This window comes from Myotis myotis, unplaced genomic scaffold, assembly GCF_014108235.1.
Source record: "Myotis myotis isolate mMyoMyo1 unplaced genomic scaffold, mMyoMyo1.p scaffold_m19_p_6, whole genome shotgun sequence".
Taxonomy (NCBI): domain Eukaryota; kingdom Metazoa; phylum Chordata; class Mammalia; order Chiroptera; family Vespertilionidae; genus Myotis; species Myotis myotis.
In genome coordinates, this window is record NW_023416368.1 from 62406793 (window position 1) to 62433169 (window position 26377).

General features: G+C 35.3%; 1 protein-coding gene and 1 non-coding gene across 2 annotated transcripts in view; one reads left to right on the plus strand and one right to left on the minus strand.

Moving 5' to 3' along the window:
* The window catches only part of FSTL5 (follistatin like 5), a 602839-nt gene that overhangs the window by 35887 nt on the left and 540575 nt on the right, over positions 1-26377 (plus strand). Inside the window, exon 2 of the mRNA XM_036315585.1 lies at positions 12559-12700. Within this exon, the coding sequence (XP_036171478.1) occupies positions 12575-12700 (126 nt within the window). The 5' untranslated portion in view covers positions 12559-12574. The remainder of the gene's footprint in view (positions 1-12558; positions 12701-26377) is intronic.
* On the minus strand, positions 25727-25830 carry LOC118659391. The gene has a single exon (XR_004968526.1). It is a non-coding gene; the product is annotated as a U6 spliceosomal RNA (small nuclear RNA).

The window sequence follows — 26377 nt, forward strand, 5'->3', positions numbered from 1 at the left end:
ACATCTACACAATGGAATAATATGCTGCTAAAAAAGGAAGGAACTCCTACCATTTGCAACAGCATGGATGGACCTGGAGGGAGAGCATTATGCTAAGCGAAATAAGTCAGTTGGAGGAAGATAAATATCACATGATCTCACTCATTTGTGGAATACACTGAACAACATAAACTGATGAACAAAAACAGATCCAGAGACAGAGAAGCATTGATCAGACTGATAAACCTCAGAGGGAAGGCAGGAGACGGTGGAGGGGAGAGATCAACCAAAGGACTGTGTGCTTGCATATAAGCATAACCAATGGACACAGACCCTAGGATGTTGAGGGCATGGGCTGGGGTTGGGGGGGGGGGCAATGGGGAAATAAGGACACATATGTAATACCTTAATCAATAAAGAAAAAAAGAAAATAAAATAAAAAGGAATAAAAAGAAAGAAAAAAGATGTTAGAAGCCAAAGTTGAGGAATGGAAGTGGTGTCCCCTGAGCTAGTTTTCCTCCATGCTTCAGATGCAATTCCACTCCCTAATGTTGGCCTCACCTATTTTTGTGTTTACCATAGGATAGTTAGTGGGCAGAGTCAAGCTTGTAGTTTGCTTTTTCTAGAAAAGTAAAGAAATAAAAGAAGAGGACAATTCATAGGATTAGTGGGGTGTTCACATTGTAAGTTATAAAAATGTCAAATCATTATGTTGTACACGTGAAACTGCTATAACTAATATAATATTACATAGCATTTAAAATTAAATTTAAATAAATAAATTTTTAAAAAAATGAAAGAAGAATTTTTAGTGTGCCTGAGGGAAAGTTTGATAGATTTTCAAGGTAGTATTCAGGATTTTCTTGGCCATTATCTGGGTGTTCAAGGACCCATTTTGCAATAGATTCCCTTATTAAAGAACCTTGAGAGACATTTCTCTTAGCCTCAGGATGCAAGGAATCACCACAGTCATTTCTGGTTCTAATTCCATAAGAACAAGGAAAGGGAAATAAAATTTACTAGCAATATTAAGCCCACCCAGTTCTTTTGGGAGTTTATATTCATTACACAGAGAATAAGAAGAATTAAGGAACTGATGTTCTGGAAAAAAACACTCACACCTCTAATTTATACAAGCCCAGCAACCCTTATGGTGGAACACCAGAATGAATGGTCGCTATGATGCGCACTGACCAACGGGGCAGATGCTCAACATAGGAGCTGCCCCTTGGTGGTAAGTGCGCTCCCACAGTAGAAGAGCTGGCAAGTGGAGGTGTGGTGGTGGGGAATGGGCCTAAGCCGGCAGTCGGACATCCCCCGAGGGGACCTGGACTGCTAGAGGGTGCAGGCTGGGCTAAGGGCCCCTCCCCTCCAGTGCACAAATTTTGTGCACTGGGCCTCTAGTGTGTGTGTGTGTGTGTGTGTGTGTGTGTATGTGTGTATGTATTTCTCAGGGATACTGTGGATTTTGCAGAATTACAAGGGTCCTGAAGCAGATCATCTGTGGTTTGGATGATGCTACTAAATTTTTGTTACAAATACTAACTATATGGTTAATTTCCATGTGGTATTTCCCCCTACTTAATTAGGAGTTACCCCAAAAGACCTCATATCTGAGATTCTCAGAGATCAAACTCTACCTGTCCTTGAATTTATTTTCTTCTAGAAACATTTGCTTCAAAAGGTGTAACATTTAAAAAAAGTTGTTATGGTTATATTGCCTGGACTCACATGTATAGTCTACCTAAATTAATAGATTTTGTGTTGATATCTTGTTATCAAGAATGTGAAAGTATATGGTATACTTGTGCCTGAAGCAGGGTAAATACCCAATAAATATTTTTAGCATTACAAATCATCATGTTACTGCTCTTTGTTTTTCTTTAGTTTTTTCTTTCCAAATATGATAAATTTGTTTTAAAAATATTCATTCAACCTTTAACCTGTAGTTTATATTTTAAATTTAAACTGTATAAAATAAAATTCAAGTTTTTTTTGTGTCAATTGCTGAAAACTAACTTGACATTTGCTGTGTTTTAATCACTGGCCACAGAACTAGATGAAATGATTGCTTTGCATTCTCATTAGGCATTTACTGGAAAGTTTAACCACTTGTCTGTTTTGGTTCAAAACGTGGGATTGTGCATGAAAACATGGAGGTTTTGATTGTGAAAAACCTTATGAAAATCTTCATATGGAACTAGATAACATTAATCTATTTTCCCTACACACCAGGGTGGCCCAGCTCTCTCTTTGGGGGAGGCATGAGGTCATTCTGGAAAATACCCTGCGTCCCAATGACTTTTACTACTAACGGTGGACTCCATCCTTGGAGTCTCCTCACACTTTTCTAAATATGAGCTAGAATACCTCTGAGACTCTTGACCTAAACGAATGGGCAGTTTTCCCCAAGGTATTTCAGTTTTAAATGCAGGGCCCATTAAGTTGTTCCCTGTGTAGTAGCACTACATTGTTAAACTGTGACAGAATACTTTTCCCTTGTACAATAAATGTAGTCTCCCTTTAAAGAACTTAGGCTGCTGGAAACCTTGGTATGGAATAGGTTGAATTTAAAATCTGCCTGACATTGACAAAATTGCAATAATTTTTTTAATAGCAAATAAAGTCTGTAACATAGTACCTTTGGGATTTTAGTCAGAGTTCATTCTAAGAGCCGCATTCTTCTTTAATTTACATTTTAAGTGCTCAGAGAGGTAGATGGCAATGAATTCAGAAGACAGAACCTGTAATGATTTTCTCTTCTCTTGAACTAGGGCAATATCTTCAAGGTCATACAATATATTATTATTTTTAACCTTTTAAAGCTTCATTTTTTTCATATTATATCAAGCCAACTTATTGCAGTTTAGATACGAAGTAGGGTAATAGATATTTCACACAAACCATATATTAAGTTGGTCATCTTTAGCTAAAATTTTGCAATGTGCTATAAGTTACACTCATCATGTTTAGGAGGAAATAATTTTTAAAATCCACAAAAACTAAGATCAATGTCATTGATTACTTTTATTTTGCATAATTACTTCCATTTGTTACTTACTTTGAAAAGAATTAAGTAATTTTTATAACTTTCCATTCCCATGATTATAGATGTTCCTTAAGTTGTTCTTGACTATAATATTAAAAATAAAGAAAAAATGAACTTTATTATACTGATTAAAATTTTCTTTTTTTATTATAACATACTAAGCCTGTGATATAGCTTTAAGAGATCAGGCGAATGAAAGAAAGGGGAAAAGGAGACTGTAAGAAGATGGCCAGAAAGGTGAAATTAAATCATGAAAATATTGTGATTGAAACTAAGTGGAGAAAAGGTTAAGTAAGTGCGTCACTTCTGTCTGAGCAGTCTTAATAGATTAGTTGGTAGAAGCTGGATTACAGGAGGTGGAGAACTATAATGCAAGTGTTAAGATCATTTTAAGGATATAACCACTAGTAAAATCTATTTTGACTTTTAATCTATTGTTCTTTCTACCAAAGCATGCTGCTGCTCAGCATTAAAAATACTTTTGGTACACTTTTTAAAGAGACATATTTTCAGCTTATCAACCACAAGAAGAAAAAAATGCCCGTTTTGTTGTCAGATTTCTGTGAAAATTAGTCCAAACTCAGTATTTTTTTCAACATGTGAAATAAATTTCATCCAAAAATATGAGAAGAATATTGAAGTGGCTTCATTTTGTTACCTTTCACACATAAGCCAGGCGGACATACCATAAAGAAAAGCTACGTGCAGCGTGCTGAGATATATCACATTATTGTCCATATAAAAACATAGTTTTAAGCAGTTATTTTGCACAGTGTCATAGACCATGGCTTTCAGTAGGGTGGAAGATTGACGGTCCATTATGTATATGTACCAACATATATAATCCAGAGTATTAAGATCAAATATATTTTTAAATAACTCAGATTATTCATGTGAAGAAGAAACTGACAGCAGATGATTTAATAAACTGTATAAAAAGAATTGACTAACGTGTATTTTTAATATCTATTAAAGGTCATTATAAAAATGGACATATGTATTTAATTTAGTTTCAGGCTACACATAACATATCTTTGACTATAAAGTCCTTAGGGAGAATGAATATGAGTCACTGTATTTTGGGTTGTTCTGTCTAAGTGTGAGGTACCAGCGCAGAGCATTTGAAGTTCATCCTATTGTAAGGTTATAAAATTTAAAGAAATGTTTTGATTAAGTCAGCTAGACTCAAAGTTTCATTCTATTTTATAGTTCTCAAAGTTGTGTTAAAAATATGCACTGAGTGGCCAGATTATTATGACCACCTGACGTTTGTAGGCAAATTAGCCGTACTCTGCATCATATGGGATATGGAAGCCGAAGGCCTGTTCGAACACCTTTGCTGTCTGCAGTTACCAAGATAAAACATCTCCAATTTACACAGGAACACAAGGATTGGACAGTCAACCATTGGAAAAAAGTCATGTGGTCCGATGAATCACGTTTCCTGTCACATCATGCAGATGGCAGAGTGAGAATTTGGCGGAAACAGCATGAAAGCATGCACCCCACATGCATGAGTACAACCCTTCAAGCTGGTGGGGGCAGTGTTATGGTTTGGGGCATGTTTTCCTGGCATGATTTCCCTTTAATTCGTGTGGAACAACGTCTGAATAGCACAACATACCGAAGTATCGTTGCCCATCAAGTTCACCCTATCATGTTGATGGCGTATCCCAATGGAGATGGCTTCTTCCAACAAGACAATGCGCCATGCCACGGTGCTCATATTGTGCAGGAGTGGTTTCAAGGACATGAGGGAGACTTTACCTTGCTTAGGTGGCCCCCACAACCACCACATCTCAATCCAATTGAGCATTTGTGGGACGAAGTTAAAAGAGCCATTAGGCAGCTGGTTCCACAACCATCAAATCTCACAGAACTGGACAGGGCTATTCATCAGGCATGGTGTCAGATTCCTCGCATCACCTTTCAACATCTCATGGAGTCAATGCCAAGAAGAATCGCTGCAGTATTGAAGGCAAAAGGTGGCCCAATGAAGTACTGATGGGGTGGTCATAATAATCTGGCCACTCAGTGTATATCTATATCATCTATCTATCTATCTATCTATCTATCTATCTATCTATCTATCTATCTATCTATCTATCTAAACTGTTCATAACTATAACCATAAACATCTAGATGATTATATAACCATATCTTTATCTTTCAAGTTTTATATATAAACGTGTGTATATATATAATATATGTAAAATGTATATAATACTATATTTTATATAAATATATAAACTTCTGTATAACTGCAATTATATAATCACAACTGTAACCATCTATATTATAACTTTAATAATAAATATATAGAACTATCTTCCCAGTGGAAATCATTATGATGAAGAAACATATAGACAATTTTCCCCCCCAAATTGCACTTAAACAATATGATTCTGTAAAGATGTTGACACTGATGTCCTTTCAGTGGACTTTTGGAAACTCTAATGAGTAGTAAGTACAAAGTTGTTGGGGCTTAAAGAGATGTAGCCTCTGAGTGGTCCCTTAGACACTAAAGCATTTGCACATGTGTGCTTTGTCTTTCCATAGTGAATAGATTCAAGTCAGGCATTTTTCAGTATTTTTTTTTAAATACTGACCTTGGGATCAGGACAGCTGCATTCTAAGCCCTCTCCTATTTTCATTACAGGTGCAACTTTTATTCTCACTGGTTCTCATTTTCCTCGAAGAAGAGGTTACACTAGGTCTCTAATATGTTTTTCAGTTTTGTTATTTGTGTTCCATAGTGTACTTAAATATTTTATTTAAAAATTTTCAATATGAAGAATTAATATAGCTGCAGCATCAATAGTTGTGCAAAGCAGGGATGGTTTTAAAAAACAGGTATTTCCTACCTAAAATGCTTTCCATAATGTGGAATTCTCACTTGTTAAAAGCAGAGTATATAAATCTTAAAAAATTTAAATAAAATTCAGCATGAATTCTTTCTCCCAGTGCCAGCTTACACTGTACATTTCACACTGCAGTTCCTCTAAAATGGCATGAATATATTTCATGTACACTGAGCTTCTCTCTCAGTTTCAGATTAAGCGGACGTTTGAAAGGTATGATTGATTAAAATCTGGACAGTTTTGTTCATCCAAATTGAGGATTCAGATGTCATTGAATTAAAGTTCATTCTTCTTTGAAAGAGTGAAATTAATTTAATGATCACAGTTCTCATTATTTAACACATTTAATTCTATTCTTACCCCAGATGCTGAGAAAAAAGTTGTACTGCATGTTATAATCTTTCAACATAGAGCATTACGTTTAAAAGTTTTGGACACCTTCACAACATGAACCATTAATCATATAATTAAGAACTGAAGAAACTTCCATGTTTGCTAGTGGCTCCATAGAGATTTGAAAGACCCTTCTCCAGGTAGCCTGGACATAGAAGTCACATAGCCATTGCTCTCTCATATCACTGCATTTGTTTATCCCCTATCTTCACTTACCTTGATCTAGAGAGAATATAAGTGAAAGATTCTCTTTTCCAGTAGGATTCAGCCAGAAAAATTAGCTATTTTTCTGTATGGCTACTTCTTTACAAGCTGTCTCTTTATTTCTGCATCATTATATATGTCTTTTTTGTTTAATTTTTTATTGCACTTTATATTCAATATTGTTTTGTAGTTTAAGATGTACAGCATAGTGGTTAGACAATCATATATTTTTCAAAATGGTCCCCTGATATTTCAAGTACCCAGCCGGCACCATACATAATTATTACAATATTATTGACTATATTTCCTGTGCTGTGCATTATGTGTGTTTTAAAAGTAGAATTAAATAACAGAACAATGGGCTAAATTTGATTGGAATCAGCCTTGGGTTCAGATACCAGTTGTGACATTAACCAGCTTTCTAAACTTGGACACTTTATTTAATATGTTTCTCTTTATATATTGGTTCAGTGTAAGTAATAACACATATTAGAAACTATTTTGGCATAAGTAAATACCACAAGGTACCATCCCCACATGTCTAGTGGGGTATATGTGACCTTCTTTCATTTGCTGTTCTCCCTAATGGTTATTCAACATGCAGGCAATGACTCTTAGCTTTTGTTTTGTTTTGCTCTTTAATTAGAATGAGTATCTGAAGTTAGTACATTAATGGAGAGAATCCACTGCCCATAGTTAAACTGGATTCTTTGGGGAACAGTTTTTCTAAGAGAAATATTACTTTAGAATTCATCCACAGAGTTCAAAGGGTGGGTATGAAGTTAGAGTGGATCAAAGACGGACACAGCTGCTATAATTGACTTGCCTGATCGATGTAAGAGATGTCTCTGTGGTCCTTTCGATTTCAATTGCTCTAAGGAATGACAAGGTTGTCTGTCCTTGACAAAGGAGGCTTTTTCAGAGGAACTACCCATTGAAAGCCCAATTTTGATCCAGGTGTAAACGAAAAAAACTTTTGTGATAACCACAACTTCATTTCTAACTTGATTTCACAGTCAGTTTTAATGATTATTTTTCAATTACATGAAGAATATTAAGAATCCCTTCATGTATACCTGCTATTTCAAATTAATTACTTATCATCATTAATTTATTCATTCATCTATTATCAAAAATATTTATTGACCTCATGCTGTGTGCTAGGTACTGCTCTAACTGACACAAGTGATTAACAGAGTCTTGTTTTATGGAGTTAACATTCTGGATGGATGCAGAGAACAGCAAACAAACTGGTAAAAATATAGTAGGTCAAGTGATGACAAGAGCAGTGGCTTCAGTCATCCCATCCCAAAGAAAATTTCTATCATTCTGTTTTTCAGATTGACCATTTTACTGTTTTTATTTTTTCTACTTCCTAGCTGCATGTACTCTTCTTCTATTTCAACTGAAGCTGCCCAACGGCTTAGTCTTTGGACCTCTTCTCTTCTCTTGAAAGCTTGTGGTAGTTTTTCAGGGTAGAGTGAGAGGCAGTGAGGATACTCCAGATGAAACCCTCGGGATACTTGGTTTCTCTGCAACATGTAATAATGTTGATAATGTGAGGGATTTGCTTCATCTTGACATTCTTTCTAATCAAAGGCACAAATCCACAGCATCTTTCCCCATCTCAAATGCTACATTTTGTTCCTAAGGCAATACTTTCACTATCTCAGTTTGTTTTCTCGTGTGATTAAAAGTAAGATTCTAGAGAATGTGTAAATAAATAAAAATGTCTCAAATTTGAATCTACTAAATAACATAATTACCTTATTCTAAATCCTACTGCCATAAGCAGCACACTGTATGATAAAAGTTTGACTCAGGGAACTACATACATTTTTAAGAAGCGAAACCTCTGTCCATCTCCTTTAACATCTATAAGTCTAAATTTGTTAAATCTAATGTTAGGCAGATACTTCTTTAGGTACATGTGCATTTTGTTTTCTCAAAGTTAATAATAAGGCTGTTTTTTGATGCTTCCATATAAATGTTGAGGTTACAAGGAAAAGTCATAGGATCATTATTGTACCATCTGTTCTAGCCGGTTTGTTTCAGTCAAGTGCTTTCTGTGTTCTTACTGAGCTGACAACAATCTGCCAATTAATTATGAAAACCTAACAGGTTGTCAGAGGTTACTATACTGAGAAAGTGAGCTCACCAGGCAGTATATCATGGGACTGATTACTGCTGATTTAGAAACAATTTCCAGAACACCTTCTGTGGATGAGTAAACTTTTAAAGACATAATAATGACATCTTTGGAACGTGTAGCTGAAGAAAACTCAGAAGATGACAATTAGTTTCTGAGCTTCTATAAAGAAGAGCTATCTTTTTGTTTAGGTTGTTATTTTATAACTATATAATTGGATTCAATTATTTTTCTTGGTAATATTTCCATTGAGACACTATTACAAGGTAGCTGTTTGCATAAGATGAACACAGAAACTATTCTTTGTCCTTTGTCTTGTCTAACACTGCACTGCTGAGCTCAAATGCCTATCTGCAATAGAAATCAGAGTTCCCTTTAAAAAAAGTTATTTGACTTTTAATATTAGTTCCCTTTCACTTTAGTTGTGATACCAAGTAAATTACTTCAGTTGTTTGAAAGCTTTTGCTGAAATAAATTATTTATATTATATCTTTATTTTTGTGCTTTTTATTATTAAGAAAATTTAGACTTGAAATTCATAACACTATCAATGAAGAAATTAATCATTGTTAACAATATAAGAGAAGTTACTTAAAATAGTACAAGGAGGTCGCATGTTCTGCATCAGCACACTGAGCTGTTTTTATGAACTCTTTGTAAAATTTCTTAAAAGCAGATATTCCTAGCCTATTGCCTTTAGCAGAGAAGATATTTCAGTAGTTAGTTGAAGTGGAATCACACAAGGTTTATGAGATTTTTGGCCATTTTTTAAAATTAATTGTTAACTTGCTTTATATTTTATAGTAGATGAAAAAATTGTAGCCATATATGTGTATACAAATACAGGGTGTCCCAAAGTTATATACATAAGTGTGTGCGTGTATGTGTGTGTGTAGAAAAGAAGGAGAGGAAGAGAGAGAGGGAGAGAAGGAAGGAAAAAGAGAAAAGAGGAAAAGAAACCCTTATATGAGCAATATGAGCACTTTTAAGAAATGTATGACAACACCTTTACCCAGAGTTATGAAGGATCAGAGTTGTTGTCATGCTTCTTTCCCACCTCTCCTGGTTGAGCACAAAAGGAGCATAATATTCAAATATCTGAGAAATATATACCTTTACTGAGCAGGTTCCATTTGCTTTATTCTTGGACTCTACCTTGGATTTAAAATATTCCATTGATTGGTCTTAAAAGCTCATATTTACATCTGAACAAGTGATTAGACTGTACATAAAAATGACAGCAAAGTGATGGAATACAAATGAAAATATTTGTTTTTCTCAGGTTAGTTTTGTAGCAGTAGTGAAAATAGGGATTCCATTCAGCATTGACAGAATGCAAGAAAACAGGATCCTTCTTTTACCCTTGAATGCAGGATGACATTCATTCATTTATGCATTTATTTATAGAACTAGAGGCCCGGTGCACGAAATTCATGCTCAGGGGGGCGGGGAGAGGTTGTCCCTCAGCCCAGCCTGTACCCTCTCCAATCTGGGACTCCTTGAGGGATGTCCAACTGCCAGTCCAGAACTGCTGGCTCCCAACCACTCGCCTGCCCGCCTGCCTGATTGCCCCTAACCACTCCCTTGCCAGCCTGATTGACACCTAACTTCCCCTCTGCCGGCCTGATTGCCCCTAACTGCCCTCCCTTGCAGGCGTGGTCCCTCCCAACTGCCTTCCCCTGCTGGCCATCTTGTGTCCACATGGGGGCGACCATCATGTGTGTTGGAGTGATGGTCAATTTGCATATTACTCTTTTATTAGATAGGATGTCTAATAAGGGTCAGGTGATTTGCTAGACCCACATGATATAATGCTGAAAATATCACCCCATATCCCTGAATTTATGAAGTTTAAAGAAGAAAACAGATAAATCTATAGTCTAGTGAAGCAGGCCAACATTCAAGTAATCATATTAATATTGTATAATTATAAACAGATGTTCTGAAGTAAAGGAAAACCGACTTATGATTGTGAGTGTCTAGTAACTTTAACTCAGGCTTAGTATTATGGATAGGATCTTTGAAGGATTTGTTTGATGTGTGAAGGCATTTGTATAATAATTGGGAAAGAAAAGATTGAATTTCATGTGGAAGAAATAGCATACAAAAGCCAATAGTAGGAATTGAACAAATAAGTTCAAAGAACTGAGTGAAGATTAGTGTGTCAGAAAAGCAGTTATTTAGAGAAAGAGAAAGACATGCTGAGCCTGGACTTGTGAGAATTTGAAGGCTATGTTAGTAATTTTGTTTTTACCTAAAAGGTAAATTAGTATATTTTAAAATTACTGACAAGGGCAATAACGTAATTGTTGGATTTTTTGTAATCACTGGGACTGTTGTGTGGAGAATGGCTTGAAGATTCATGTACATAAATGTGGAAGGACAGCAGGGAAGTGATTGGGGCAGATTAGGAAGAAGTGGTGCTGATAGCATGCGCTAGGGTTGTGACTGTAGACTTGGCGAGAAACTGGTATGTGAGAGATATTTTCTGAAGGTAGAAATAACAGAACTTACTGGTGTGTTTAGTATGAAGGTAAGGGAACCAGAGATGTCAAAGATGTCCTCTTTGTTTCTGTTTGAGTAAATGGATGAATGAAAATCTGGGAAAGCATGACTTCACATGTGGGTATGTATGCTATGAGGAGATGCTTTTGAAACATAAAGATGGAGCTGTGAAGGAGGCTAACTATACCAATCAGGAGATTGGGTTCGTGGGAAGCAGTACATGTATTTGAATCTATAGACTATGTTGAAAACGCCTAGGCTGAGTGAATGGAGTAAGATAAATGGCTAGCAATGAGATTTGATAAATGATAGTATTTAATAACAAAGTAAAGGAGTAAGATTAACTCACAAAAAGAACTGAAGAATTGTCATAAAATCTATAGAAATAGAAGAGAGGAGTGTCATAGACATCAAGTAAAATGACCATTTCTTGAAAAATGAACTGTTACTTTGGTAGTGACATAGAAACATGACTGAAGTAGACCATGGTCAGACCATAGTCAGACTGAAATATACAACTCTTTACTAACAGGCTTAGTCAATTGGTTAAGTTGCTCAAGAAATCAAATGTACAGATTCACTGAAGAGGAGAAAGAGCTCTTCTATTGCCACAATACATACAAAGATGTGTTGGTGAAAGTGGTGAAGTGAAATTTAATTGAACTGTTTGTAAAAGGGCTTAGTGTTTATATAATAATAAATGCCATTTTACAATATTCTAGTATATCTGAAAACATAGAACATTGAAAAGAGTCATAGGAATTTTTGTTGAAAGCACTTATAAAATAATTTTCTAGGAGATTTCTTTGTATTTTTTACTTTTTAATTTATTTTGTTTTACTTAAATGCCCTTTTTAATACTATTGGAAAAATGTATTCATAACTTAATATAACCCATTTGCATAGTTTCTGTAGTACCTCAGTTTATTAAGTACTACTATAATAGACTGTCTTCTTAATCTCTTACCAGTCTTTACCAGTGAATTATAATAACTATAGTTTTATTAAGCATTATTCACCAAACGAACTCAAAGAGGAATTCAAGATTTATAAATATGTTGATAATTGTATTCTGTATGGATGCTTAGAAATTTATGCATGGTTCACTGTTTTCTTTTTCAGTTTTTTCAACCTGCTTTTATCAATTTTCTCCTCAATGCATTTTTATTGGCCCCTATATTCTACTTAATAAATGTTGTAAGGGCTATATGAATGAAAAAACAAACAAACTGTATTTGTTATGGTAAGGGGATATTAATTTATATTTGGAGATGCTTATCTATTATGGATTCAGTTGGCAATTGCTGATAATTTTTTACTTGGTCGGTGGAGATTTCTTTGCACTATTTAATACCTTTTAATACGTTTGTTCAATATATAATGCATGTTCTGATTGCTTGCAATGTTAATTTTTACAGGTGAAAAGCAAAAAGGATGTTTAAGTACTGGTCAGCTGTTTTGTTTCTTGGATTCATTTTTTTGGAGTCAGAAGGAAGGCCAAGCAAAGAAGTAGGATATGGCCTTAAGTCTTATCAACCTCTGATAAGACTGCGACACAAGGTACAGTCACCATTCTGAATTTTCTCATAGGTCCTAGTAATTAGGAGCTAAAATATTAGTTGTTTGATTTCTTATTAATTTTCTTATTAATTCAAGAGCACTTACTTAAGAATATGCTTTCAGAATATAATTTTCATACTATGAAAAATATACATTTTAAAACATAAAATGGTAGTAATTTATAAAATTGTATAAATTTAGAATTTTGAAAATTTTGACAAAGTATAGAGATGGCTCATTTAAAAATATATTATTAAAGTTAACAAGTAGTAATAGTTTTATAAAATAATTAAATGTGTTAAGACTTAATCAACCAGATTATTTCCACATTAATTTTAAGTTTAAAACTTGTAAAACTAAAGCAAAAGTGTTATGTTCTTAAATTTGTTATAAAGGTAAACTAAGAAAGGATTTTTATACTATGGGGAAATACATAGGTTGGTAAAGGATTCGTTTTTGTAGAAATAATGAAGCATTTTAATTTTATAAAAAATAATTTTTGGCAATAAATACTTCTTTATGTTAAATATATTCAAGTATAAAATAAATAGACATTTAGGTATAATATAAATTACATAGATTATGCATAATAAATTAAGCTAGTGGTTTTATTGTAATAACAGATCATGATAGTATAAATAAACTTAAGTAAATATTAAATCAAGTAAAAGTTTATAATACATTTTGGTTTACATAGAAAGTAGAAAAAGACAGAAAAATACTAATTATGAGAGAAAAAATATTTTTAAATGTCTTATACTACTTGTCTTAAAAAAACTTTCAAAATAAACATATAAGCCAGTCAGAGAAAGGTAAGTATCACATGATCTCACTCATATGTGGAATCTAATGAACCAAATAAACTGATGATCAAAAATAGACCCAGAGACATAGAAGGGAAGGCTGGGGAGGGTAGGTGGGAAGAGATCAACCAATGAACTTGTATGCATATATGCATAACCTGTGGACACAGACAATGGGTGGTGAGGGCCTGAGTGGAAAGCATGGAGGAAGAGGTTAATGGGGTATAAGGAAGACCTATGTAATACTTTCAACAATAGAGTTTAAAAATAAAATAAAATAAATATATATTAATTTTCCCTTACATTGAACACACATCTTTGGCACTTACATTATATATATATATTTGCTAAATTCTTTCGTAATATTATAATCTCTCTATAGAAAGCCTAAGTGACTGTTACGACTGGTCGACCAAATATACTGGTTGACCAAACAACCGGTCGACCGGTCACTATGACGTGCACTGACCACCAGGGGCAGACGCTTAATGCAGGAGCTTCCCCCTAGTGGTCAGTGCATTCCCACAGCCAACCTCCCACAGTCCCTCTCCCTGGCAGACCAGCTCCGGTCAGCCCTGATAAGCCCTGATTGGGACTGGGCTAGACGGCCCTGATCGGCCCCTATTGGCCCCGATTGCCTGATCCCCAGCCAGGCCAAGTAACCCCCCACTCTTGCACAAATTCATGCACCAGGCCTCTAGTATTTTAACAGAGTGACTAAGCTTTACTGGGATTTTTATGTGGCAGACACTAAGCTAAGATCTGAATTGTATTATTTTATCTTCAAAACTATGTTATGAAGATGTACCTGTTTTCATCTTATAAATAAGAAATCAAAATTCATAGAAATGTTAAGGATTTTTCTGAGTACATAAATTCTTTAAATATATTAATTAGCTAGGGATAACATTCAGGATAGGTTTGATAGCCAGAAAAATAAAAAATAAAATAAGAAAAAATGTAAACGTATACTTCAATGCCAAATATCATTGTAGAAATTTAGTCACATGTAAAAGTAAATATGTTCTTAAAGTTTCTGGTCTGGGTAAATACAAGGAAAGGATTGACCTTATTCCACTATCTTTAAATTATTATTCATGTCCTCCTCCTCAGGGACTATTAATCAGTTTTATCCTATCCCAATACTTAGAAATAATAACAGCTTTGTGAATATTGTCAAAACACATTGTTAATACAACATATTGGCTCATACTCCAACATTCCCAATAAATACTTATTTTGTACTGTGTGTCTGCCCTAAGTTATGCATGTTGAGGTCAAAACTATGACTTTCTAATCCTGTTATTCCTGTGCCATGAACACAGTAGATACTATTTAATTGAATCTCTGAGAGTCTTTAACTAGAAATAATACTTGATTGCTGGTATTTAAAACAGAGAGACAGAGAACGTCATGGTGGTACTTACTTTTGAAACAACTTGGGAGAGAAGTGAAATTAAGCTACAAAAGGCATTTTGTGAGTGAGTGTGTGTGTGTGTGTGTGTGTGTGTGTGTGTGTGTGTGTGTGTGTGACCATGTGGAAGTGTGTATTTGACAGGAACAGAGAGGCATCCTGAGTTGTGCAAGCCCCTGTAAGAACCACCAGATAGTTTCCACTCACACCCAATTCCCACCTGATCACTGGGAACTACGTTTCCTTCCCCTTAGAGCCTTTTATTTTGTCTGTGTCATTCATTATTTAGAAATACCTGGTCATCCTTTTTTCCACTGACTCTCATTGCAATTAGGCATATATGCCACTTGATTGTTGAGGCTTTCCAAAACCGTAATTGAAAATGGAATAACCATCACCATTCCCTATCTCCAACTTTTTATATCTTATTTCATCCAAAGAACTCATCACTCTTCCTCAAGATAAATATTTCATTGATTTATTTTTTTTTAATGTTTTGTTCCATTAGGTTGTAAACTACTCTACATCTTGCTGTACTACTGCACCTAGAACAGTGTTTGGCAGGTGTTAAACACTCAACAAATAGCTAAGAAATGAATGAATCCATCTGCTGACTAGAATAAGACAAATTAGGATGATACATGTATTTGTATTATGAGTGAATTCTACATAATTATTTAGTTCATTATAATTATTTCATTAATTATAATTAGTAAATTAATTAGGTATAATTTTATTTTTTTATCATTTAATCAGAGTAAAATCAACAAAACAGTGCTTTAAAACTGTATATAAATTATTTTAATATTGTTACACAATTTCCTCCAATTTTTTTTCACCTACATAGTTTTATTTAAATTGCAAAAAATATAAATTCTACATGTCTGTAAGACTGAGGTAATGCATAAGAGGTTTTCTATTTGGATTATGTTTCACTAATATTAAGTATTAGTTATTGACTAGAAAACTAAAACATGGATAATCAATAAAATCAATCTCCAGTTCTGATTAGCCATTTTCCATATTTTCCCCAGAGCACTTTTAGTACATTGAGTCTAAACAAATAATATGTATAGACCTCATATTTACCAAATATTTGTGTACCAACTGTGTAATGAATCCCTTCTTGGGACCAAAAAGGGAAATGTGAGACTTCTGAGATTACATGGACATATTGTAGATCTAAATATAAATACATGTGCATATTTATCAGTTTTACAAATACACATAAGTGTGATTGAAAATATATTTGTGTTTCAAGATAAACACAAGTAGCATAAATTCATCATTCTGATTATATAAATCTTAATTATAGTCTACAGTATATGTCTGAGAGCGCTAACCATGTATTTCATACAATGTGTTTCTCCAACAAGCATTTATGAAATATCAAATGCAGGAATTCATTAGCACTCTAGAATTGTAAAATAGAGTCACTAAATTCAACTCCTCAAAATGGTTATCTTATTTATTATTATTTTAAAGTAAACAGTGCATACTTACGTTGTGTTAGGTACTTTCATGTTGAAACTAATTGTTGAAACTTAAAATAGTCTTGGGATACAGGGAATGTTATTTCTGTTTATCCAAATGATATCATTAAAACTCAGAGAAGTAACTTTCCCAAGGACAAGAGAGGGAACAGACAGAATCACTGAGATGGGGAAAAAGAACCACAAAAAAAATAAAGAGGATGATGAAGGTAAAGCAGCATTACACTGACCTTGAGAAAAAACATCTAATGCTCTTTCAGATTGTTCTCTCTGCCCCTCCATACGCACAACCAGTGTTCCCATGTCCATTTCTTAGCCAGACTGACATGAATGTCTTCTGCTAAATGTTGCTGTAGTTCTGGTTTAGGGCCAACTTCTCCATGAAGACTCAGTGGGATGCTTAACTGCTGGTCTCATTGTCATGTGCATGAATAATGAACTTTCTGAAGTCTCCCAAATTTTGAACCATCAGCAGTATTGGTGTTTGCAGAGAGGTCTTTACAGAACTTAATCTTCTTAGGCATTTAGTATATGTTAACTTCTCTGTTAGGTTTATTCTATACATTTGGTCATTTAATTTTGAGTATTCCTATGTGGTAAGTAGTTTTATTACTGTTTTATAGATGAGGAAATTGGGGTTCACAAATGTTTAGTAATCATTTAATTTCACATACTGAGCAAATTAGGAAGCAGGATTCAGGATTTAATACATACATTACCCGATGAATACTTTTGGTAGTAATTTGACCAATAGGTCATACATTTCCTAATCTTCCCTCATTCTGTTCACATATTAATAAGAATTTTATTAATTGGTCGCTTTGTGTGTGACGCTTTGTGGTTGGATGAGACTTGGTGTCTAGTTCTGGCCAATGAGTTGTGAGCACTGCCATGCAATGCATCTGGGCTGAACATTATCACTGTAAAATCTCCCTGAACTCTCTTTTGCCTCCAGCATGGCAAACGGATCTGATCAAGGTAGTGACAACTTAAATATCCCAAGTCTAAACAACTAAGATGAAACAAACTTGTGGTTAATTAGTGATTCTCTTGTAATGTGAAAGGAGCGAGGGAGGGGGGTGGGATGGGAGAACTTCTTTTTTAAACCACTGAGATTTGGGAGTTGTTATCTCAACATAACCATAGTCTATTCTCATCAATAAAGACAGAACTAGAATTTAAATAAATATCACCTAATCACAAATCCTGGGCTCCTTTCGCTTTACCATCTTGACTTTCTGTTTCACTTCCACTCTTTGGGATGTTATTACTCTTTTAATCTCTACTAGGGACCCAGTGCATGATTTCGTGCACCTTGAAAGGAACTGTGGGCTGTGAGGCTGTGGTGGGCACAGGGGCAGGTCTTGGCCCTTTGTCTGCCCCCCGCCCAGACCCTCCTGTCACAGCCCCTGGCCGCTATCTGTTGGCAGCCCCATTCCCGCCACTGCCGCTCCCACGTGCTGACGGCGCTGGCCCCGCTCATGCCCACTGATGGCACGGAGCAATTGGGTCTGGCGCCAGCAGCGGGTGCAAGCTGTGGCTGCTGCCCCATTTGCCCCTCAGGAACAGGGGGCCCTCAGGGATGACTGGGGCCAGCAGTTGCCACTTGGACCTGCTGATGGCACCAGTGATAGGGACCAGTACCAGGGACTGGCAGTGGGTGCAAGTGGTGGCTCCAGCACTGGCAGCAGGTGCAAGCGGGGCCATCGCTGGCAGAGGATGCAAGAGGCGGCTGCCAGCCCTGATCACCCCTCAGGATCGGGGGGGTGGAGAAACCCTGAAGGGCGATCAGGTTGGCAGCCACCACTCGCACCCACTGACAGCGCTGAGCAATTGGGGCTGGTGCTGGCCTCGGCAGTGTGTGCAAGCGGTGCTGGTGCCAGTAGCAGGTGTGGGCACTGGCAGCAGGTGTGAGTGCCCGGTGGGACCGCAGTGTGCAGGAGCAAAGAATTTTCAGTAATCACCAGAAGCTCGCCCCGATGACAGCCACTGGTGCCCCACCTTGATCTGGCACTCCCGCTCATCTGCTTCACCATCCTGCTACTGCCAATGTCCACCATGTTCCACATGCACCCCCTGGTGGTCAGCACACATCATAATGACCGGTTGTTTGTTTTTTTTTGGTTGTTCTGCTGTTCGGTCTATTTTCATATTAGGGATATATATAAATATATATATATATATATATATATATATATATATATACACACACACACACACACACACACACACACACACACACACACACACACATATATACACACCAGAGGCCCAGTGCATGAAAATTCATGCACTGGAGGGCGGTCCCTCAGCCTGGCCTGCCCCCTCTCACAGTTCGGGAGCCCTCAGGGGTGGGAGGCGACCTGGCAATCAGGGGAAGGCAACGGCCCCATCATACCTCTGCTGCTGCCACTGCCGGCAGCACAAGCCTCGGCCGGCCCTGGTTACCTGAGCCTCAGGTGGCCCTGGGTGGCTGGGCAGCCGCCATCCAAGACTTGCCTGCGCTTCAGGCCTGAGGGTGGGCTTGGCCTTGCCACGCGCCTGCTGACCTGGCAGGGCTGAGGGGACTGGGCGCTGCCATTTTGTGGCTGTGGGTGCCGCCATCTTTGAGGGCAGGGAAGTCAGTTAGCATATTTCCTCCTTATTGGCTGTGGGTGCTGCCATCTTTGAGTGTGGGGCAGTCAATTAGCGTATTCTCTTTTTATTAGATAGGATTATTTATTTCTTCTATTTTTTTTCTGGGTCATAATTTCCCATCCCAATTTAACTTCCTATTGTTTTTATAACCCTGTAATATGTGTGTATTAATATTTCAGCTTATTATCATATACTTTCATTGACTGACTATAAATCCTGTCAGGGTTGGTACCATATCTTACATCCCTTTTCTTACCTGCTGTACTGATCACACTGCTACATTGCTTGCTGAAGACCATCATCAAAGTCACGCTTGAGGGAAAAATCTTAGGACAGTAGGAATGCTCTTTGACAATACCTACTGGGACCACTTAAAGAACTTAAAATGCTGACATTTTTATGTGACTGGAGAACACTATGTCAAGCTTTACAATGCAGAGCTACTCCTGCAAACAAAAATGGCCTCATGATTCCTTTACTACCTAAATCGAATTGCTTACCTGTGAGAGTAGTTACAAGTGGGCCAAAGAGTTTGCTTGGTTTAATAAGTCCAGAGAGTGTCACTATGCACAGTAATATAGTGTAATTCAAATGTCATTTGTGGGAGGTGATTTTTACTCTTAGTATTTAAAAAAAGGTAGATGTGGATTCATGAAGAGTGGCAAGAGACAACTCTAGGGAAGGAGACAAACATTAAACAAGCCATCAAAGCCATGACTGCTTAGAGGCTGGGAACCTTCAGGCAAACCTGGGGGCATTATTTCCTGACTGAGGGAAATTGGTGCCATTCTATCTGAAATATCTGACTGCTTCAAGGATGCTCAAGGGAAGGCCTTTAAAATAGTCATATGTCTTTTCACAGCTCAGGAAGCAATTCAGACTATTATTTAAGAGCAAAATTGGTGGTGAAGACAGGAGTAAAGGGGATCATGGGAAAAATCAATTAATTAAATGTTAAGGAATGTACTAATTACTGTATGTTGATATATTTATTCTGCATATATCATAGTGTCTGAATATTATTAATACATCTCAAATGGTTTTCTAATAGAGTAAGTTATTTTTGAAAAAAAGAATATTTTTGAAAATATTTTTCTGAGAAATGAGATCCCAGTAATAATGTATCCCATCCAGTCCTCATTTTGAGATTGTGCAAGAACTATTGAAGAATAATTTAAAAATTGGAATCTGAGGTTAATAACATCAAAGAGAACATAATAGTTCTAAATTCTTTATAACTAGGAAGAATGAATCTAAGAAATTTCATGAGTTTTAACAAAAATACTTCAATATTTTTTTAAGAGTCCCAGGCAAAAATCAAAACATAAATATGGCTGTTAAACTCTTTTGATCAGAAATGCCCTGCATTTACATTACCCACAGTGTAGATACTTTCTTAATGTTATAATTCTCAACCTAAATGCCTAAAAGGGATGCTCTATATTATAATGATGATTCTCTTGACAAGGGGCTATTTTAAGCTTCTCTGGTTCTATTTCATCTTCCAAAAACTAGTAGGATAGAGAAATCTGTGAGTAACCTTTGTTTCAGTGTGAATGGTGTGAAAGATAGCATACTATTTGTAAGCTAGTATGGTAGCCTGTCATACATAGTTTCATGAACAGTGACAGAAGACACAAGACTCCTGGGTCAGAGATAAAAGATGGTTTATTGCTCATAGCAGTAGCCAGAGTTTAAGCTATTTCCTGGAGCCCGAGGAAAAGAGCACCAGGTAGTAACAGCACACACCATGAATAAGTTACATGAGAGATCTGTGAGTTGAAGGATGCCAGTTCTATTGTATGGGCGGTAAGGATGCACATTCGTTGTACAAGAAGAAAGCATGTTCTTTATCAGACTGGATAGCAAGTAGTCCTGCCCTCTGCTCTGAATGAAGATACAGTCTCTGTTTTCTAAGGTTGTAAATGCACTTGCCCTAGTTCCAGAGGGAGACATTATTTTTATGTTCCAATGCTGTTTACTGTACAAACATTTTTGAACAGATATTCCAGAGCAGTTTTCAGTCAGTGACTCTGCTCATGGGATGTGGAAACATGAGGGACCCATGGAAGACTGTCTCCCAAACACGTTGAGAGTACCACCGTTAACAGTGAACGGAGGACGGAATTGCCACTAAATTTGCCAAACGCCAAAACTAAATGCTGTGTGGGTTTCAAAGTTGATTTGGAAACTTAGAAAAGTTTTCATGATGATAGCTCCCTCCTACCTGTTTCCTGGTTAACTTTGTCCATTCAAGAACTTTAAGAGAAAAAAGAAGTTTTCTTGACCATTGAACAAGCTGCTTGCATGTTTATTCCTTCAAAACAGGGTATATTTTCTAATGGGTAAAATTAGCACGCTGTGGACTGAATCAGGATGTGTCTGACTTGCAAAATTGTTAAGGATCTACTACAGATAATCATTTGATCCCTTTGAGAATGGATCTCAAAGTGGTACAGTTACTGCAGATGTGTAAGAAGGTAGGCAAAAATGATGTTCCTGTATACCTTTTTGACACTACTTTAAAACACTTTCATTAAAGCTTTAAAAGTGGCTGTAATTTAGAAAATATACAGCTGCTTTCTGGTGAAGATTTGAAGTTTTGAAATGTTAAAAATGTGATGCATTAGCATTTTCTTTACATCTATTTTTTTAAAAAATATGCAAAGTAGCCAAATAAAGTAAAAATTCATTTAGTAAATTAAAGTCAGGCTTGTCAGATTCCAGAAAACTCTAGCTCTTTCCTAGGTGTGGGCAAATATGATGTTCCCACCACTGGAATATGGATTTTTAGGTGACCCGAGTCACAGAGCCTCCTCATACCCAACTCAGTAATTAAAAACAAAAATGACCTTGATAGTTGAAAAAATATATAGTTTGATTTGTTTCCCTGAAGAGTCCCTGATGCTTTTACTAATGCAGAAGCACCAGAATATTAAGACTTAGACAAATATTTTTTTTTTTTACTGTTCATTTTCTTTTGATTGACTTCCAAAGAAAGCCTTCTTGTGTTTAAGTATACTTATATTTTCTCACCATGTCTCTGGGAAGGATAGTGCTGGATCATATCAGTTTGCAAAAGAAAAACAAACTATTAATTCACCCAAATCTACATTAATTAAGTGTGTTAAGCTAAGGCATAATCAAAATATAAAAGTGTGGTTGTTTTGAACAGATGAATTAAGTAAAAATACATTTACCTAATCATTAATATTAATGCATTGGCAAGCTAGCATTTGCATTCACTACTCCAGTGTATAAATTAATTATAAGTTGTCATGTATATCTTTTATTATTAAAATTCTATTGTGAATTCAATTAGCAAAGCTCTGTATTATAGATGAAAGAAATATCCTGATTTATGAGCTTGACATTTAGCATGGTTAAGAGATAAAAACTTTATAGTATATAAACTACAACTGAAAAGATAGGTATTGTTTTTAACTAATATAACTCACTGCTGATTGCTGGCATCAGTTCCCCTCTATGTAAACTGAGAGTTAGTGTTTTTGGAGCCACACGACAATAGAAAATTCTCTCTCTCTTTCTCTCTCTCTCTCTCTCTCTCTCTCTCTCTCTCTATATATATATATATATATATATATATATATATATATATAGTTAGGAAACTGAGAACCTAGGGAAACAAAATAAAACAAAACAAAAACAAGGCAAAGTTCTTTGGTAAAGGTCACACTGCTAGGTGTTGCTCAGCTAAGATTTGATTTCCTGTCTTCCAGAACAGTTCTCTTTTTCTTTAACACACTGCCCCCTAAATTAAGGCTTTTCTTTAAGTTCAGTTTTTATCAACAAAAGGGTATGTTCAGACATTATTTCAACAAATATTTATTAAGTACCTACTACACACAAGGTACTGAGCAAAATAATTCAAATTGAGTCCTTAAATGCACATATTGATTTGCCTGTGATTATTAGTGAAGCAAACATCTCAAATGAATTGATTGAAAACACTTTTGAAGACCTTATTTAAATGTGCAACCAGGGGACAATGCTTCAGGGAGAGCCAGTGCAAAGTTTGCTTTATAGGCCCTAGACGACAGGAACATAATTGGGGGTGACTAAGTATATTTGCTGGACTAGGCACTAGAAACACATGCTTAGTTAAAACGTTGAAGTAACCGCCAGGTTGTCTGAAGGTGATTGCAAGTTTATCAGCTGTGTGGGCTGTCAATCACTATACTATCAATGAGTGGAAACATCCAACAGAAATGCTTTATTAAATATGCTGTTAGAAGTTTGCTTACCTATGCTATCAGAAATGCTGGCAATGTGGTTTGTTTTCTCTTGAGGCAGGGGTCTCTTTTCTCTTTCTGGATGTTTTAATAGACTGTTTTTATAGAGTACATAGTTTTCCTCATATACATCTTCTGCATATTTTGTCAGATTTATACTTACAGATTTTATTTTGGGGAGGTTATGAAAATGGCATTGTGTTTACAATTTCAAATTCAACTTGCTCATTGCTAGTATAAAGGACATTTTACTTATTTCTGTATATTAATCTGTGTGCACATTTCTATGTGGACATACATTTTCAGCTCTCTTGCAGACTTGCTGTAAATCACGTATTGGTTCTAGGAGATATGTCAAATCTCTCAAATTTCTGACATAGTTGTCATCTGCAAGCAAAGACAGTTTTCTTTCTTTCCAATTTGCATATATTTTATTTTATTTTCTTGCATTATTGCATTACTTAATTCTTCTGATATGGTGTTGAACAGAAGTGGTCAGAGAAGATACCTTTGCCTTGTTTCTGATATTTGCACTAAGGCTTCTAGTTCTTTACCCTTAAGTGTAACATTAGCTGTAGGTGTTTTTGTTTTGTTTGTTTTAGATGTTCTTTATTAAGGTGAGAAAGTTCTTTATCCCCAGTTTGGAGAGAGTTTTTGTCATGAATAGGTGTTGAATTTTGTCAAGTGCTTTTTCTGCATCTGTTGATATGATCATGTGATTTTTCTTTTTTAGCCTACAGATGTGATGGATTACATTTATTACATTTTTTAATGTTGGATCAGTTTGCATAGGTGTTATAAATCCCACTTGTTCATGGTGCATAATTCTTTTTATACATTTTAAAATTCCATTTGCTAATATTTTATTGAGGATTTTTGCAACTATATTCACATGAGATATTGGTATTTAGTTTTCTTGTAATGTCTTTGGTTTTGATAGTAGGGTAATGATGGCCTCATAGGATGATTTAGGAAGTATTTTTTCCTGCTTCTATCTTCTAGAATAGATTATAAAGAACTGGTATAATTTCTTCCTCAAATGTTTGGTAGAATTTACCAGTGAACCCACCTGGGTGGGCGTGGGACTTTTTGTTTTAATTATTGATAACATTTCATTAACATACATAGATCTCTTCATATTGTCTATTTCTTTTCATGTATTGGTAGATTGTGTATTTCAAGGAATTAGTATATATCATCTAAATTATTGAATGTGTAGGCATAGAGTTGTTTATGGTATTTCTTTATCATTTTTGATGTCTATGAGATCTTTCAATCATTTAAAATTTTTCTTTATTTTGATAAATTTCTTAATGACCTCAGTTATTTGAAATTTTAAAAAGATTTATAAGTTAAATTAAGGTCAGTCATTGGAAGAGCCAAATAATATAAAATTTCAAAAGAATATAGTTCTATTTTCTAGCCCAATTTACATAGTTTCTCAGCATATTTTATCAGTTAAGTTTCTATAAATCTTCCATAAAGACCTCAGAAAAGCAAGAGTTCTGACAATACTACAAATAAACAATACTAAAACAAATAAACACAAAATATAACAGCGTACATATTAAAAATACATATTTTGAAGTGTTATAAACATTTTTCTTAGTTGTGGGAAGGTTTAGGAAACTTTTGAGGGGAATTACCTATCTCATATTTTATTTTTCTGTATTGTGTGTTCACCACCCCAAGTCACATCTCTTTCCATCACCACTTATTCGCTCTATACCCTACTCCACTTCTCCTCACCCTGCTCTTCCCACCAATCACATACTGTTGTCCATGTCCATGAGCATTTTTCTCTCTCTTTTTTCTTTTTGCTCAATCTCGCCACCCCACCCCCACCCAGCCTTCCAATGCCCAGCCCCAACAGCTGTCAGCCTGCTCTCTCTGAGTCTGTGCCTATTTTGCTTGTTAGTTCATTTTGTTATTGTGTCTCTCAATAGTTTATTCCCTATTATTAGTGACTAGTATGCCTCCATATGAATATACCACATTATTTAGCTTTGTTTTTAATCCATATTTCTATTGATAGAAACCTGTTGAAACTTTCATAAATAAAGCTGCTATGAACATACTTGCATACTTGTTTAAGACTTTTTTTGGAGGGAGGGGTATATATTCTCATTTCCTATGGGTCAATAACTAGCAGCAGTATTCTTAAATAAGAAATTACCAGAACTTTTTTCTGAATTAGGTATATAATTTTTATCTTCCCAGCAGTAATGCATGAAATATTCAGTTATTTCCCATTTTTGTAATATTTTCTGTTCTCTTATGTTTTTAATTTTAGCCATTCTGAAGATTGGTATCCAGTATAGTGTTTATTTGAATTTCCTTGATGATCATTGTATACTGGTCATTCACAAATTTTGTTTTGTGATTTATCTGTTCAAATATTTTGCCCATTATTTGTGATATATTTTTAAAAGATGGAATGCTTCAGGAATTTGTGTGTCATCCTTGTGCAGGGGTCATGCTAATCTCTGTATCATTCCAATTTTAGTATATGTGCTGCCAAAGAAAGTACTATTGTAATTTTTTATTCAGTTGTTTAAGTGCGTTATTTTTCATAGGTGCTTCACAGAAATATAATTATTTATGAAAATATTTATGTCATTGTAAAATTTCAAACAAGATAGAGCTACTGTTAGCCTCTTTGATGAGATTTTGTAAAAAACATCATGAAGACAATAAAAGAAGTCCACATTTGGGCAAAAGTTTGAATGCTTAAATAGTAATTAAAAGGTATAGCTTCTAATACAAATTAGATATGACTAAAATAATGCTATATTTTATTATAATATATCTGAAGATTTATGTATGTATATTTATATATTACATATTTCTATCATGTATATATTTAGAATTAATATATTTTATTCTAAAACATCATATTTATTTTACTGATGTTTCATTGTTAAAAATAGGCATTCATCTATAGCAATTAGTTTGAGCTGCTAAAGTTAATCAGTACACCCAATTTAAGGTCTAAAACAGTATTTTCCTAGTATATCATCTCTATAACTCACTTCTCTGAGAGGATTAATGATATGCAAACCAGAAATGGTAGAAAT